The sequence below is a fragment of the Gekko japonicus genome, unplaced genomic scaffold (genome assembly GCF_001447785.1).
Source record: "Gekko japonicus isolate JY-2015 unplaced genomic scaffold, Gekko_japonicus_V1.1 scaffold1256, whole genome shotgun sequence".
In the NCBI taxonomy this organism is placed as follows: Eukaryota; Metazoa; Chordata; class Lepidosauria; order Squamata; family Gekkonidae; genus Gekko; species Gekko japonicus.
The window spans coordinates 505,977-523,294 of record NW_015169211.1 but is presented as its reverse complement, the minus strand read 5'-3'; the positions used below and the strand labels follow the sequence as shown (position 1 = coordinate 523,294).

The following is a 17,318-nucleotide window of genomic DNA, read 5'->3' as shown; positions in this document are numbered from 1 at the left end:
GATTTGTTTATCGGAGATTAAGATATTAGTGTGGGGGGGGGGACGGGTTTTTTCTGAATTTTTCCAGTTTTTTCCGGGCCTTCACATCTCTAGTCCTTGCACCTGGCTCCAACGCAGCAGCAACTCTGCATCCTCAGGCCTGTTCCTGTGTGGCTAGCAGCCGCTGCTTGTCCTTGAAACCTGCAACCTTGAATTGACTTCCCCGGCTATCCAACCTTTGGCTCTGTGGCGTACATTGATTCCAGACCGTGTTTCCAGTGTGTGGTCTCTGTGGAGACCAGCCAAGATAGCACACACTCTCTGCACGCCAAGCAGATGCTCCACCAATGAGCCTCTGAGGTCTTTCGCATCACCGGCTGCCTACCCTTTTGCCTGGAGATGCCAGGAATTGAACCTGGAACCTTCTGCTTGCCAAGCAGATGCTCTACCACTGAACCACTGAAGATCTACGCCTGGTCTACTGCCCGAGAAAAGACAAGGTGGCTAGCAATAGCAGCCAATGAAAGCACGTGTAAGATCGCACAAGTGTGCGAACGTGATATCCACCACTCCCACTACTCCTCAGTTGTAGGGAAGTAAACAACCTGCCATCTCTGCCAATGGAGACAGCAGTCCGCAACTATCCTACACAAAAACTGCTTATTCTAAGTGACCCAAGCAACAGTAATGTAGCAACCAAGTCCTTAGGGTAATTACACATTGTCTGAAATGAGGCTTTTTCAAGTTGCCTTGGGGACAATCAGAATTCCTCAGCGGGAGTTCCACACCGGCAAAAATCGGAGCGACAGCAACCCTTTCCCAGTACCGAGGAACAGGCAAAAAGGGACTGGCTTGTGATGCACGGCGTAAGGAAGTCCATCTCCACCTACACTACACACCTCATCAAGCACGGAGAATCGAGACGTTTTAATGAGAGACACAGAGTGCGGCGGAGAGCATTTACTAACCTCGTCAGGCGTGGCGACAAAATTGATGGCCATATAATAGCGATCATCTTCTTGGGAGAGGCTGAAGGTGAACTGATAGTCGATAAGGAGGGTGTCTGCACAGAAGTACACAAAAGAGAGTTAGGCGTTGTCTCGGTCTAAAGCCACACACGCAACAGAAAGGAGGAGAACAAAAATATCATGCCAATAGACAGGAGACAGAAAGAGGACTTGGAACACTGGGTACAATTTGCGTCGCTGACTCCTATAGAAGGACATTGCGGAGCTGGAAAAACTACAGAAGAGGGCAACTAAGGTCCTGGTCACCCGGGCCAGATAACGCAGCACGGAGGCATGGCTCTTTGCGCCGCCGCAATTTGCCCCGCCGTTATGGAGATAAGCATATGGAGCAGAGGTCCATCAGTGGCTATTAGCCACAAGGTATAGATAGGAACTCTGGGGCAAGGGATGCTCTGTCTTCTTGGTGCTTGGGGGGGGGCGTCTACAGTGGGAGGGCTCCTAGCGTCCTGGCCCCACTGATGGACCTCCTGATGGCACCTGGTATTTCTGGCCACTGTGTGATACAGAGTGTTGGATTGGATGGGCCTTTGGCCTGATCCAACATTGGCGTCTCTTATGTTCTTATTATGTGATCCGACGCGACGGTGGTGAAGCGGGTTTTTCCCCCGTCAGCGGGTGTTTCCAGCGCGCTCCAACAAGGCAAGAGGAGCGCGCTGGAGCAATTACACGAAGGAAGTCCATCAGCAGCCCGTCGCAACCCATTTGATAGAACAGTTTCCCAGGTACTTTTACACTCCAGATCTTCGGTGGTATGCTACGGGTTGGAGACGGGTGCGCCACGCTTGCCAGATGTTTCCACGTGATCGCGCCCAGCATCTGTCCCTCTCACGCGGCTACTTGTGCGTGTGATCGGGGCCTAAGATGATCCGGGGGTTGGAGCACCTTCCCTAAGAGGAAAGGCCAAAAAGTCTGGGACTTTTCCGTTTTGAAAAAAGAGACGACTAAAAATGATGCACGGGGTGGAGAGTTGGCTGAAATAACTTTTTCTCCCTCTCTCAAAATACTAGAACTCATGGGCATCCAAGGAAGCTGGTGGTTAGTAGGTCCATGACAGACAAAAGGAGATACTTCTTTACACAGCGAGTAACTAAAATGTGGAATTTGCTGCCAGAGGATGTAGTGATGGCCACAGGCACAGACAGCTTTAAAAGGGGATTAGATAGAATGATGGAGGATAAGTCTTACCAATGACTACTAGCCATGGTGACTTGGGAATGTTTAGTCTGGAGAAGAGGAGGTTGAGGAGGACAGGACTGCCCTCTTGAAGGATTTGAAAGGTCGTCATTTAGAAGAAGAAGAGAAGAGATTGGCTTTATACCCCGCCCTTCACTACCCAAAGGTGTCTCAGAGCGGCTTACAAACTCCTTTCCCTTCCCCTCCCCACAAGAGACACCCTGTGAGGTGGGTGGGGCTGAGAGAGCTCTGACATAAACTGCTCTTTTTCAAGGACAGCTCTGACAGAGCTTGCGACTGACCCAAGGTCACATCAGCAGGTGCAAGCGGAGGAGTGGGGAATCAAACCCGGTTCTCCCAGATTAGAGTCCGCGCACTTAACCACTACACCAAACTGGCTCTGAGTGTACTGAGTGGTTACTACAGGACCTGACAATTTACAAGCGATTTCGGGATGGGTCGGACACTTGGAAGATACTCCAGAAAGAAAGCTCCCCAGTCCAGTTACCTTTATTGGCATGTGTGACGGATTCCAAAAAGGGAACACCTAGAGAAAAGCGATGTGCAGACATAGGGCAGTGTGGAGAGATGGAATGTTTGGGAGGTTGATGGGCAGAAAACGGACAGAGAGGGGGTTGGAGGTCGAAGAGTGAGTGAGGAGGTTGGAGGCGGTTGGAGGCTAACAGCCATTGGGAACGGACTCATTTTGGGAAGAATCCCAGAGAGCGGTTTAATTGTTGGAACCTTTGGAACGTGTATCTGATTAAGGTTGTGCTGGAGGAAAATGAGAGATGTCACAGTAAAGCCGTTTTATTCTTATAAAGAACGGAGTCCGGTCACTAATTTCCGCCAGTTTTAAGAGCCCTGGAGTGAACCAAGAGAGTTTCATCACGAAGAACGAAACCAGTGGGTAAGTGGTCCCTGCTACTACCCGAAGCTAGCAGTGTCCCGCGTAAGAGTGGTGTCCAAAAGGTGGTGGCCTGTACGAGCCGTGACAGCATGTAACCCTTGCAAACCCATATACAAAAAAACAAAAACAAAAAAAACGCAGCATAGAATAATATCTGCAAAATACAGAAACAAGGAATTGCCAAGTAAGTATACCCATCAATTAAATAAAGGGCGAATAGAAATGGCACCAAAAAGAAATTTAGCAACAGTTTCCGTTATCGCAAGGTTTGGATTATCAAGAAGAATAAGGATCTTTAGGCAATCGGGATATTCTTCTAGTTGAGCCAAAGTAAAATTTAGAAATTTCACTCATAGCGCATGGTAGAAGGGGCACTGCAACAAGACATGGGAAATCGTTTCAATATGATCATTTGTGCACGGGAAACAGCTGTCAGGAAAGGGCACACCCTGAAAGCGGCCAGATAATAAGGCCAAAGGTAATACGTTGAATCTCGCCAAAGAGAGGGCTCTACGGAGTTTGGGGGTGTGAAGTTGGTACAGGTAAGAGGCAGCTTGGCCGACTTTAGGAGATATTCCAAAATACAGGGGTGAACAGGTTTTATTAGCGGCATTATACAGTGAATGTAGCTCAGAAAGAATGTTCCGGAAGCACGGGGAAGCGAGGTCAGAAAGGGGCAGATTTCTCATAGGCCCTCGGCCCCTCCGCTACCAGTCGTTCTATGTCCTCGCCAGTGTTCCCTCTAAGCTGAGTCAGTGTGAGCTAGCTCACAGTCTTTTAGCCTCTGGCTCACACATTTTTGTCTTCGCTCAGGAAGGAGGGGCTCCAGAGCAAACTAATTGATGCAGTGGGCCAAATCACCTGCTTACAACTTTAATGCCAGGAGCTCACAAAGTAGAATTTTTGCTCACAGGACTCCATAGCTTAGAGGGAACATTGGTCCTCGCCCAAGTACCAAAATTATGAACAGACGAAACGGGGGGAAAACACAGTTTTGTACTCACAGTAGCACGTTCCTTTGAGAGGGTTGCCCTGGTATCGGTTTTCAACCTCACACCTAAAAGAAAGAGCATTAATAACGTCGGCCCTTCCGTCTTAATTTTCTCTCGAGGTTACACCCATACAGAATTCCTTAAAAATCTCCTTGAAGTCACATCCAGCAAAGGGAGTCGACCGCTTCTTATTAAAATACGAAGACGGCGAGGCTAAATGTGCAACGGCTTAACTAAGAACAACGCGGCGGCCCGGACGACGAACACCCAGTGAAACTATAAAGACGGGGAGCTGAAACACACGAGCGAGAGCCCTGGCGCTGTCTTAATAAGCTGAGCTGCTACCTAAGGATCTGAAAGCCCCCGAAAACGCGTGAGGTGAATTCTAAAAAACCGAGTTTCCAAACAGGATTCTGTAGCAGAAGCCGAGGTGGAGGAGGAGAGCTAGAAACCCGACGGCTGGTATCCCAAGACCGTTTCTGTTGTTGTTTTCCCCCAAACATTTTTATTATCAGGATATATCATTTCCAACTTAAAAACATTTTCCCCTTTTATTCATTTTATACCCTTTCCCCCTACTATCCTCCCCCCCTCTACTTCAGGCTTCCCACAGTGCTCTTACCTCCCATCCAAATTCTCCCTTTTCTCCTCACTTATCCATTGTTTTATCATTACATCTATCAGGTGACATTATCTTAAACTAATATTTCTATACTTTCAACTACTTCACAGTTCTTATAACCTTAATAGTTATCAAAGCAAAATAAATTGTTTTTCACATCCCAGTATTTCTCCAAATACTCTTTAAAATCTTTCCAGTCAGCAAAGAATTCTTCCACCTCCAGATTTTTAAGTTTCATTGTCAATTTGTCCATTTCAACCATAAAAAGCAGCTTTTTTATCCACCCAAGACCTTTTCTGTAGCGCATCAAAACCATTTCAGGTGGAGAAGATTTCTTTTGAACTCCTTTAGGGCCGGCGTCCTCTTTGTTTCGCCAAAAGATCTAGTGTATTTTAACGCCGGGTTTTAAATCGACTGTTACTGCGCTTATTCCTGTTGCAGGCCGACCTGAGCCCTGCTTGCAGGGAAGGGCAGCCTAATAAATCCAACTTAATAAATAGATAATGATATACAAATAAATGCCTTTTGTTGTTATTATGGCATTATTATTTTTCGTTATTTACAGTCCACCTTCTTCATGGAGTCCCAAGGTGGATTCTGTAGTGTTAATGTAAGCCGCACCTCTCCCCCTCACCCCTCCCTCCCCTTCTGTGACATTAAAAGGGTCCTCCGGCTGCTCGGCGGAGTACGTGGCCCGCCGATCACCTGGAGGGCCCTTTAAACCTTGTGTCATGGGCGTGGATAAGGATGAGCTGACAGAGCCTGCAGAAACCACAGCTGGCCCCTCTGAAGCAGCAGAGGAGGATAGCTGGCAAGTGCCTGTAGCAGCTGTCTTCACACCTGGCCCAGAGAAAAGGAAGAACTGCAAGCTGAAAGTCCTCCTGACTCACCCCCACGTGTCACTCGTTTAAGGGAGCGACTGCGGCAAAACTTAGCAACCAGGCGAAGAGAGGCCAGGCTACAAGGGAGACGCTCAGCTAGCCCAGAGTTCTAACAGGAGCCTGGGCGATCGTGCAGCTGGCTAATTAGTAGCAGCATTTAACTCCACACTCTGGGCAGTACCCTTCGAGCAACGAGTCAGCTTTGTGCTGCTTGCATTCACTCTGGCTCGGCTGTTGCACATAGACCTTCGGACCCCCCTCCCCAGCTTTGGACTTGGCTCTGTGTTCCTGGCTCCTGACCCCGGCTTGGCTTTTTGGACTACGCTTCCAGTTAGTGATTTTGGACTTGGCTCTGTGTTCCTGGCTCCTGACCCCGGCTTGGCTTTTTGGACTACGCTTCCGGTTAGTGATTCTGGACTTGGCTCTGTGTTTCTGGCTCCTGACCCCGGCTTGGCTTTTTGGACTTTGCACTCTCTTCTTGGCTCCTGACCTTGGCTTGTTCTGGACTCCCTTTGACTGGTACCCCAGCCCCTGACACCTTGCAGCCTCCTCTCCCCCTCCTCCCCTCCAAAATTTAAAGGGCCCCCCAGCAGCGCTTGGAGTTCAAGGAAGGCATGCAGCCGCCCCTCTCCCTCCCCTCTCTCCACTCCCTCTTCCCTCCTCCCCCCTCCCCTGCTGCCCCACAAAATTTCCCCGTGCCCCACCCAGCCAAAATTTCTGGCTACGGGGCTGAACCCCCGCTGAGCTCCCTTCCCTTCCCAAACTCCGCCCTTCCCAGTTTCCACCTCAAAATCTCAGGGAACCTGCTAACTCGGAGCCGGCAGCCCTACACACTGGCAGCATCGGGGTGGTCTGCCGCATAAATGGGAGCACAAGGATCTTTGGCAGGCGTGGGGGATCGACCAGGATAGTCCCTTGCTGCAATTCAACGGCTCTAGTTGGATCTCTGGATGACCCCAGGGAACTTCTGGATTGCCCAAACCCTGATCTGGAGCCATGGCCACCCCGCACAGCAAACCAGCCGTGAAACTAACAGCACTTTCTGATGCAGCTTGTCATGCCACACGAGGGACGGCTGTGCTGCAGGGGGAAATTATTCCTCTCCATCCCGGAGGGTATGCTGAAAGGCTTGGGCGGGCCCGACAGGGCTCTTTAGATCCATGCCTCGGTGTTTTCATGACCAATGCTCCCTCTAAGCTGTGGAGTCTCGTGCGCAAAAATTCTACTTTGCGAGCTCCTGGCATTAAAGCTGTGAGCGAGCCATTTGGCTCCTGCGTCAATTAGTCTGCTCCGGAGCCCTCCTTCCTGAGCTGAGGCAAAAAGGCGTGAGCCGGAGGCCAAGAAAACTGTGAGCTAGCTCACACTAACTCAGCTTAGAGGGAACACTGTTCACGGCCCTGGCCACACCCAGCGGCACCAGCTCAGGTTTTGGTTCAGCTCTGGACCGAGCTGCTACTCACAGTTGACACTCCTCTCCTTTGATTCCTTTTGTGGTGCAGAAACACTTCCCTGAGTTTGCGTTGCAGATCGAGGCGTGGCCGTTACACTTGCAAGCTACAGGGGAGGGGAGAGAGAGAGAGCGTGTGAAGTGTTGGGGAACATAAATACAGACACAGCCTGCAAACCAGCAATGAAACCATTTAGTTGGCAACTTGGGTGGTTTCTCTCCATTGGCTCCGCGACACCATACCACACGGCGCACGCTGCGTGCCGCTTCACCAGTTTGCAAGGGTGCAAAATGTCCACGGGTGTCCTTAAGGGACCTCAAGCCTTGTTGTCAGCCGCCCTGAGCCCGCTCGCGGGGAGGGCGGGGTATAAATATAATGAAATAAATAAAATCATATAAAATGCCCCACACTAAAAGGTGCTAACATGAATAACACTGGTGGGTTATTAAATGATGGTGGTCGGCCTTCAGTATTCCGTCCTGGTGGTCAGCCCAAAGATCTAACCTTTGTGCAGCCGGCACTTTCAAGAGTCAAAGCTCCGAGCTTTACGTCAATATGTACGTAATTTGCAAGGATAGCTAAGTGAGATTCCCAGTGGAGAAGAGAACGGGGGCATTACGGTAGGACGCATGCTGTACTTCAGCTACAAGCATGGACAGCTTCAAAAGGGAATTAGATAAGCATATGGAGCAGAGGTCCATCAGTGGCTGTTAGCCACAAGGTATAGATAGGGACTCTGGGGCAAGTGATGCTCTGTCTTCTTGGTGCTTGGGGGGGCAACAGTGGGAGGGCTTCTAGTGTCCTGGCCCCACTGGTGGACCTCCTGATGGCACCTGGTGGTTTTGGTCACTGTGTGACAGACAGAGTGTTGGACTGGATGGGCCTTTGGCCTGATCCAACATTGGCGTCTCTTATGTTCTCTTATGTTTTAACCCCTGTGGTTGGCAAAGCCAGAATCAATGAACGCAACATTAAGGAATCAGGAGGGGCCCTCCTGACTACCCAGCCAATCAAAGAAGTTTGCCTGGTGGGTACAGAAGAGATGGCCTTTTCAGTGGTAGCCCCACGATTATGGAACAAGCTCCCCAGGGAAGTGCGCCTAAACCCGAAGACCTTCAGTCTTCAGGAGGGAGCTGGAGATGTTTCTTAGTTAAGACTAACGCAGTCCTAAACTGCGGTTTTAAAATGTTGGTTTTATGTATTTTACTCTGTGTGTTTTATCTACGTTTGTAAGCTCTGTAAGGACAAAAGGTGGCTAATAAATATTTTTAAATAAATTAATTAGAATTATGCAGAGGGAAAGAATATAAACGGACTCAGCTTGAGTAAATTACACAGAAGGAGACGGGGATAAGAGACTGGATTTATACCCCGCCCTTCAATGCCTGAAGGAGTCTCAGAGCGGCTTACAATCTCGTTTCCCTCCCCCTCCCCACAACAGACACCCTGTGAGGTGGGTGGGGCTGAGAGACCTCTTTCGAGGACTGCTCGTGAGAGAACAGCTCCGAGAGAACTTGTGACTGACCCAAGGCCACACCAGCAGCTGCATGCGGAGGAGTGGGGAATCGAACCCGGTTCTCCCGGATTAGAGTCCACACTCCTAACCCCTACACCAAACTGGCTTTTCTTTGTGCAAAACTTGAGTTTCTTCTTTTTCGTTAGTACAGCACGCCTACACACCATTGGCTATTGCCAACAACCAGGGAACGGAAGCAAAATATACCATCATTCAGTGCCGGCTTGATGCCAAGGATTGGGGGAGGGGGGAGAGAAACAGCGACCCCGACTTACGTTGGCAGGTCCCTCCGTTGGTGGGGTCTCCATAGTAACCAGAGATGCAGGTCTCACAGTGCTTGCCGGTGGTCAGGTTCTCACACTTCTCGCAGACGCTCTCGTTGATGCATTTACTGTGTCCGTTACACTGGCAAGCTGGAGACAAAAAAGGAGGGCGCTCAACACAACTACACCGGTGCCGTTAAATGTATCGTTTGTTAGCCTGGATCACGGGGGCTCCCTTGGCGCTCAGTGCTTCGGGACGAGGAGCAACAGGCAGTGCTCCCTCTAAGCTGAGTCAGTGTGAGCTAGCTCACAGTTTTTTAGCCTCCGGCTCACACATTTTTGCCTTCGCTCGGGAAGGATGGGCTCCAGAGCAAACCGATTTAGGCAGCAGCCAAATCGCCCGCTCGCAATTTTGATGCCGGTAGCTCACAAACTAGAATTCTGGTTCACAAGACTCCACAGCCTAGAGGGAACGATGGTGACAAGCAGGGCTATTTTGGGGCAGGAACGCACAGGAACGGAGTTCCGGTTGGCTCCCGAGTTGGCCACGCCCAGCAGTTCATTAGTATAATAGGCCACACCCAACAGCAGGAACTCATTAGGATTGGCTACATTAGGGGTGTGTGGCCTAACATGCAAAGGAGTTCCTGCTAAAAAAAAGGCCCTGGGTTTTGACAACAAACAAGGTAAACAGAATAAGAAGGGAAAGGTGGGTGTGGCTGGATGACCACACCTCTGGTAACATGGGGGTGCGGCCTAATGTGCTAATGAGCTGTGCTGGCAGGGGTGTGGCCTAATATGTTAATTAGTTCCTGCTGTTGGGTGTGGCCTATTATGCTAATGAGTTCCTGCTGGGCTTTTTCTACAAAAAGAGCCCTGGCTAACAAGATCACACCAGACTGGCTGGCAGCTTGATTCGGGACGAACATTCAGAACACAGCCGTGCCGCTTTCACATCAACAGCCAAACACAGCGAAAGTGTGAACAGAAACCACGGGACACGATCCTAGGTTACACTGCGTTCCCTGTGCTCTGGCATCACAAGGCTCACCACTTAGCCCGGGGTCCCCAACTCGGCGCCCGTGAGCACCAAGGCACCGGCCATGTGTCTTTAGAAAGTGGGCGGGGCCAGGTGGGGCGTTTGTCCAGCATGGGTTTTGATTGGCCGCTGGAGATTCGATTGGCTGCACGGATATTTAAAAACGCTGCTTTGGCGGCAGCCGCCGCCACGACACACAGGTCTTCACTGTGCGGCTGACGTGAAGCCATGGCAGCCGTTTTGTAAATGGCTCCGCCCCCTGCACCAGCCGTTTTGTGACTGCGCCGACCGTGCGGTGTCACAATTCCAAAGGTGCCCACAGACGCAAAAAGGTTGGGGACCCCCGACTCAGCTGTTCTAACGGGGAAGCCGTGGAGCCCGCGGGGCAAGTCCCGGGTGTCTTTTACAACTGGCTGTGTGAGCAGTTTTCTGAAAAAGCAGAGGAGGCATGCCCCAGGATGAAATTTCACCCTGACCCCTTTTCTGTTGCATCCCCCCCCCTCCCGTGTAAGCAATGATGTTCCCGTCTTTTCTCTCTCCCGCTACGCTGCAGGAGAAAATACTGCTTATTTTTTAAGAACTGGAGAGGAGGCTCAATATTAAATTGGAAAACCCTCGCTCCAAACTCTCCGCCGGAGCCCGAACAATTGCTGCCTTTCAGATTCTTCCACAGGCAGAGCCGAAAGGTTTGATTTTTGCCTCCCAAGGAGGCTTTTTCAGGGAGAAGATTTTCCCCCAAAGCCCTTAATCCCACCTTCTTTATGGCTTTTCGCCCGCACGCATCTGCTGCGGCTTCGGGGGTGTACTCCCCCCCTCCCCCGCCAGCAATCCCAATAACTGGGGATAACACTCGACATACTCCAACTTCACTGCACTAGAGCTGCTCAGATAGAGTTATGTGCAGACACTGCTAAGGGAAACTTAGAATGAGCACAACGCAGCTGGTTCTGGTCAAAGAAATCTTAGCCAATCGAAGACTATGCTCGGAACTGAACAGTTTCTGAGCCCTTTTACTAAACGACGTTTGCACACACCCCAAAAAAGAAATTAGAGGGGGGGAAACAAAACCGGCACCCCATTTCATTTCAGATCAACCCTAATCCTTATGACTGAGCAGCTGAGATCCTCAACACAGACGGCAGATTTTTCACATTCCTCTACACATTGCCACACATACAAAATTGTTGATGGGATTTCTTACTTAAGACCAGTGTTCCCTCTAAGCTGAGTTGGTGTGAGCCAGCTCACAGTTTTTTAGCCTCCGGCTCACACATTTTTGTCTTCGCTCAGGAAGGATGGCTCCAGAGCCAACTAATTTATGCCGGAGCCGAATCGCTCGCTCACAACTTTAATGCCGGTAGCTCACAAGGCAGAATTTTTGCTCACAAGACTCCACAGCTTAGAGGGAGTATTGCTTAAGACTGTACTGCACATAAATGAGTCTGAAATAAATTGCCAACTTCTGGTTCCATGTCTAAGCAATTTTTAAAGAGAGGCAATGCACCCTTTTCAGCTGTCCAGACAGAGCACCAAAATGTACGCGATGTCCCCGCATTCGCTTGGGGGACGTAACTCCAGGTTACAGAGTGAGTTTCCAATGAAGAACGCCTTTTAACAGCACCATGGAACCCCAATATTGGTCTGGATACTCCCACTAACTCACCACTGGGCTCGAAGGCCTGTGGTGAAGCTGGCTGGTAGACTCATAGTTGGTAGACTTGCAGAAAAATCCACTGTTTGGAAATTAGTATTAACACACATATAAACACCGTAACTGGCTACACATTACCAGAGAATCCCCAACTAGTTCTACTAAACCTTTGGCAGGAGTTAAACATTCCCAAGATACAGTGTGAGCTCATTTCAATACTAATACTGGCCACAAAGAAATGTTATAGCCACAAATTGGAAGATGCCAAACTACCCTTTGATAGAAGCCTGGTATTCTAAAATCTGAGATTACGCCATTATGGACAAAATAACAGAAGACATTAGGAGATCAGAAAACCCCTTGGCTACTTCCAATTACCTGGAGAAATGGTACCCTTTTTAAAAAAAATAATAATACTATTTTGGTCGAGAAAATCCGAATTCTTTTAAAAAATAACAGAAATAGTAAATGTATAGCCATGTTGTAATAAAAGAGATAATGTTACAGAGAACCAGGGGTCATTTGCTGCAGGAGCACACAGGAGCGGAGCTCCGGCAGTAAAGAGCCCAGGGGGAGGGCACCAATGCTCCCTCTAAGCTGTGGAGTCTTGTGAGCAAAAATTCTACTTTGTGAGCTACTGGCCTTATAGTTGTGAGCTACTGCATATCTTAGTTTGCTCTGGAGCCCTCCTTCCTGAGCTAAGACAAAAATGTGTGAGCCGGAGGCTAAAAAACTGTGAGCTAGCTCACACTGACTCAGCTTAGAGGGAACACTGGAGGGCACATGCAACAAGCCCCACCCCCTGCTCTCAGCAGCCCTCAGTCAGAGCAAGAAGCAGCCAGGTAAGTTGCAGAGCTCCCCCCGGCCCCCCCGGTGGCACCTTTAAGACCAAGTTTTATTCAGGTAAAAGCTCTCCCTCCTCTGTGAGGACAGATCTACACCCCCCCCCCCCCCAAACAGCTAGCAATCCAAAAGAGTCCAGTGTAGCCTGAGCGGTGGGTGTTGCCTTCTGACACACTTCCGGTGATGTCAGGGGGTGTGGCATATGCAAATCAGTTATGCCAATGAGTTGTGCTAATGAGCTCCTGTACCTCTTTTTCTACGAAATGACCCCTGCAGAGAACTATATATTGACAAAACTCAGAGTTACCTAGTGAAAGTTGGTTGTTGTTCTACTATTATTGTATTATTTGTTGAAATGATGAATGGAAAACTTTAATAAAAAAATATATATATTGGTCTGGACCACGGGGGGGCATGGATGGAAGCGGGTCTCCTGTCTACCCAGACTACCCGCACCATTCTCCCAACCTGAAATAACGCGGGAGGCAGAAGCATTTGGCAAATAGCCCCTCCCGCACCATTCTGGGTCAGAAAAACAGCATGGGGGAGGCACAAGCCCCTCCTCAGCCCCTTCCCCCCCCCCCACGCCACTGAGGTCTCGACCAGAATCAGGCCCCCACGGCACTGTAAAAAGGAGTTTCCTCGCGGCAACTCGCACTGCAAGATGGAGGTGCCACCCCCATGTCAAACTCATGGATACCATTGTGTCTCGCTTGGCCCCGAGAATACATCCCTGGAGACACGGCTCAGCGGACCGGAATCCCAAACCGGTGCTCTTCGGTAAGTTTACCTGGACAATGAATAAAGGACCAGGTATAATTGTTGGCGGCGAGACACATGCTGGCATTGACGTCTGGTTTCAGGTAGGATTTCCCCGTGGGTGGCGGAGAGGGAGTGGGAATCTTCATCGGACCCCGGGATGAGCCTTCGATGCACTTCCCCTTCCCGGTGTTGCTGGGGTCTGTGCACCAGCCGCAGCCGGGCTGCTCCAGACAATGCGCACAAGTGAAGTAGCCGGAGCAGTTTTCAGCTGTGAGGGAAGAGACGGACAGAGAATCGGTACGGTTGAAGAACGAAGCGCCAACTCCAAGGTTTTGCATGCCGGCTTAATCCAGCCGCCGCGCCAAATTGTGATTTGCGCCAGCCGTCTTTCAGTGTCCAAAATCTTCATTCAAACGCTCTGCACCATTAGTGAGCCATTCTCTGGAGAAGGGTCACACGGACAAACAGCTAAGATTTTGGATCATTGAGACTGTACAGACGACCAACCCGAACATGTGCAGAGCGCTCCTGAGAAGAGAGATATTTTGGATTCATCAATTGCAGACGTGGGCTCCATTTGGATTGAATGAAGATGTGGGCTGGACTTGCTGTTTATGAACATCTGTATCTGCTTTCTGTAAAGAATTTTTTACTGACCTGTTTCCCCCCCCCCTCCCCTGGTCTCTCTCTCTTTCTCTCCTCTCTACCCCCTCCCATCTTGTATCTCACCTGACTGGCACGGTGCAAGGTTAATTGGTGATTGCATCACCTCGGAATGACTATATATGGTAGCCCATACAGCAGCCTATAACAGAATCCTTACCTTGATGGAATGACACACATTCAGACTTTTGAAATCTCAGTTACCAGGTTTGTTGGTCAATTTAATTTTTTCATGGCTATTAGGCTACTTTAAATATAACAATTGGAACTACTAATATAATAATTTTACGATTTCATTTCATGGTTTTTATTTAGAATAATTGGAATGAATATGGCCATACCTAGGGCCCATCATTAATACCAGCAACACAATTGCAAACATATAAGGATACAACGTCTGGTCTTTATATGAGTGTACTAAAGATCTTGTATACATACGTTTGAATGTGTGTCTATACTATGTTGTATAGTGACCACTGAGGAAGGCCCTTTGAGGCCGAAACGCGTTTGGTCTTCAGTTGGAAAGTGTTGACCCATCATGTGTATTAATATTTGAAATCACCATTTGGAGCCTCTTGCCTCCTTTTCGCCTTTTGGTCTAGCAGCCCCTGGAGGAAGACCGATGGAACCGCCGTCCGGCACCCTCTTTCCCATGACTGTCAAGCCAAATCAGACCCCCCCCTTGCTGTTGCCCCCACCCCCGGTGACTGCTGTGGGCTTATTAAGTTCAGATGCACTAACACAGTGACATACCACATGGCTCTCTGACACGCCACCTATAGCTCTTCTGAGCACTGTTCCCCAACACGGCACAGACCCGCACCGCAACGAAGTGTGCCAAGGTTATTGCCTGGTGGAGGATGCGGTAGGCAGGTAGTGCCCCACATAGCAGAGGGCAGTTTGAGTGGATGTCAAATGCTGCTCTCAGAAGTCCCCTTGCTTTGGGGAGTGGCTTGTTAGGAAGCGGCCCTCTGAAAGGGGGAGCCCCAAAAGCCACGCTTCGTGTGCCCTTTGGGTCATGGCCACGGCGAGCTTCCTAGAGTCCCCTGATTACAACTCTGAATCCCTCCTAGCCCAGCCAAGGAACCACACTGTGCTACAAGGCTCCTCTTCCATTCCAAGAGAACAAGGCGTAAGGGCTGTGTGGACCCTCTTTTCGGGACAGAAACCCTTCGGGAAACAACCACCCCATCGCGAGAGTTCCAGTCCCGAAGCACAGCTCACTTACGCGGACAGTTGCTGGCGGTGTGCCACTCCATGCACTGGCCGTACGGGAAGGAGGCCACGTAGGCGTTGGAGTCCACGCACTGCTTCTTGTTGCTGCACCACATGCACTCGGGGTTGCTGCTGGTGCACTCGCTGCACACCGTCCTCGAGGCGCAGGGCGTCCGGCACTGCTTGGCGCTGTGGTTTGCTGCGCACCGAGAAACACCGTATTACCGTGAGAACCTTTCGACACGTGAGACCCTTCTACAAGCCTCTTCCTTTTCTCTTCTTCCTTAAGGAAATGGAGGGTGTGGGGGCCCCACGAGAGGCAACCCTACGGGGTCACCGGTAGTGTTCCCTCTAAGCTGAGCTGGTGTGAGCTAGCTCACAGTTTTTGAGCCTCCAGCTCACACGTTTTTGTCTTAGCTCAGGAAGGGATGGCTCCAGAGCAAACTAATTGATGCTGTAGCCAAATCACTCGCTCACAACTTTAATGCCAGTCGCTCACAAAGTAGAATTTTTGCTTACGAAACTCCAAAGCTTAGAGCGAACACTGGTCACCGGGGGTCAGCTGTGATTTGATGGCCCTTTCCACTAAGCTCAATGAAAACCAAGGGGTTTAGACTGGAGTGAGGCTGCACTGGTAATTATGCAGGACCACGTCCATGGAGCCCACCCGGGATAACCCTTAGTTTCCCAGTACCTACACCAGACCAACTCTTCGCCATCATTTCACAGTTCAGCTTCCAACCCTCTGCTTGTACACTACGTTGCCCTAACGTCTCAGGGGGGGGGGAGACCATGGTAAAGGGCTTCTAGCAGAAGATCAGTGGTACAGAATAGCACGGCGCAATGCTCCCTCTAAGCTGTGGAGTCTTTTGAGCAAACATTCTACTCGGTGAGCTAGCGGCATTAGAGCTGTGAGCGAGCGATTTGGCCGTCCTCCCTGAGCGAGGACAAAAAATGTGTGAGCCGGAGTCTAAAAAACGGTGAGCTGGCTCACACTCACTCAGCTTAGAGGGAACACTGCATGGAGCCCACCTGGGATAACCCTAAGTCTTACTTTCCCAGCATCTCCACCAGACCACTATCCGCTATCATTTCACAGTTCACCTTCCGACCCTCTGTTCCTGCACTCCATTGCCCTAACGTCTCTGAGAGGGGGGCAGACAATGGTAACGGGAAGGCGGTACCTACAGGACCGCCTTTCCCCGTACATACCCCAGAGAGCACTACGGACTGGGCCTCAAAATCGGTTGACCCTCCCTGGCCTGAAGGAAGCCAGGCTAGCTACTACCAGGGCCGGGGCCTTTTCAGTGGCGGCCCCTACCTGTTAGAACAAGCTCCCGGAGGAGATCAGGGCCCTGCGGGACCTCTCACAGTTCCGCAGGGCCTGCAAGATGGCAAACCACCTCTGAAACGTCTCTTCCCTTTAAAAGTCTAGCTCACCACTAGTAATGCCTACCACTAAAAGAGCTAGAACTTCCTGCTGCCAGACAATCTTCAGATCTCCTGGCTATACTACACACACACTGAGATACGATTATTTTTATTACTACTACAACTACTACTACTACTACTACTACTACTACTACTACTACTATTATTATTATTAGAAACACCGAAAATGGTCTACCAGGCTTTTCACAGACGCTGCCGTTGACCTGGTTGATGCACGTGGCCGCCTTCAGCCCTTGATTGCTTGGCTCCGCTAAGTAGCTGCAGAACCCGATGTCGCTTGGCTCCCCCGGCAGCCACTGGAGCGAAGTGTTCGTAAAAGGAGACATATCTTCCCAGCACCAGTAAGATATGTTGATCTTCCTCAGTCCAACCCAGGGCGTCAAGGCTTTGGGCTAAAGAGGAGAATGAGCATCGGACAAAAACAACAACAGGCATGCTTCCCAAAAAACACAACCCGTTAGCAAGTAGGTGGCTACAATTGGCTGCTGCCCTTTCTGTTAAGAAATGCATCTTGCTCATCATAGAATATTTCTCAAGTTACAAGCAGGGTGCGGGCATGAGACAAGTTGCTGGGTAGACGGCATGGGAGACGGGACTGCCTCTCCTCCAGCGAATCACAGAGGTGGAAGTAGCCGTGCAGGCCACCTAGTTAGAACGGATAAAAGGAAGTCCTTCTTCCCCCAAAGAGTGATTGACACATGGAATTCACTGCCACAGGAGGTGGTGGTGGCTACAAGCATGGACGGCTTCAAAAGGGAATTAGATAAGCACAAGAGGGGGACCCGCGATACTCGCGGGGGGGGAGAAGAGCCCCGTCTCCTCCACCCCCCCACCCCTTGATCTCCCCGAGGCGGCGCCCCCCGCCCGCTGTCCGCCCCCCG

At 50.3% G+C, this 17,318-nt stretch overlaps 1 protein-coding gene across 1 annotated transcript in view; it reads right to left on the bottom strand.

Moving 5' to 3' along the window:
- The window catches only part of ATRN (attractin), a gene marked incomplete at its 3' end in the record, with an annotated part of 210,107 nt that overhangs the window by 3,765 nt on the left and 189,024 nt on the right, over positions 1-17,318 (bottom strand). Inside the window, exons 16-22 of the mRNA XM_015416364.1 lie at positions 16,613-16,829; positions 14,999-15,184; positions 13,136-13,375; positions 8,825-8,962; positions 7,046-7,139; positions 4,095-4,147; positions 948-1,042 (exon numbers count right to left, since the gene is read on the bottom strand). Coding sequence (XP_015271850.1) covers positions 948-1,042; positions 4,095-4,147; positions 7,046-7,139; positions 8,825-8,962; positions 13,136-13,375; positions 14,999-15,184; positions 16,613-16,829 — 1,023 coding nt within the window. The remainder of the gene's footprint in view (positions 1-947; positions 1,043-4,094; positions 4,148-7,045; positions 7,140-8,824; positions 8,963-13,135; positions 13,376-14,998; positions 15,185-16,612; positions 16,830-17,318) is intronic.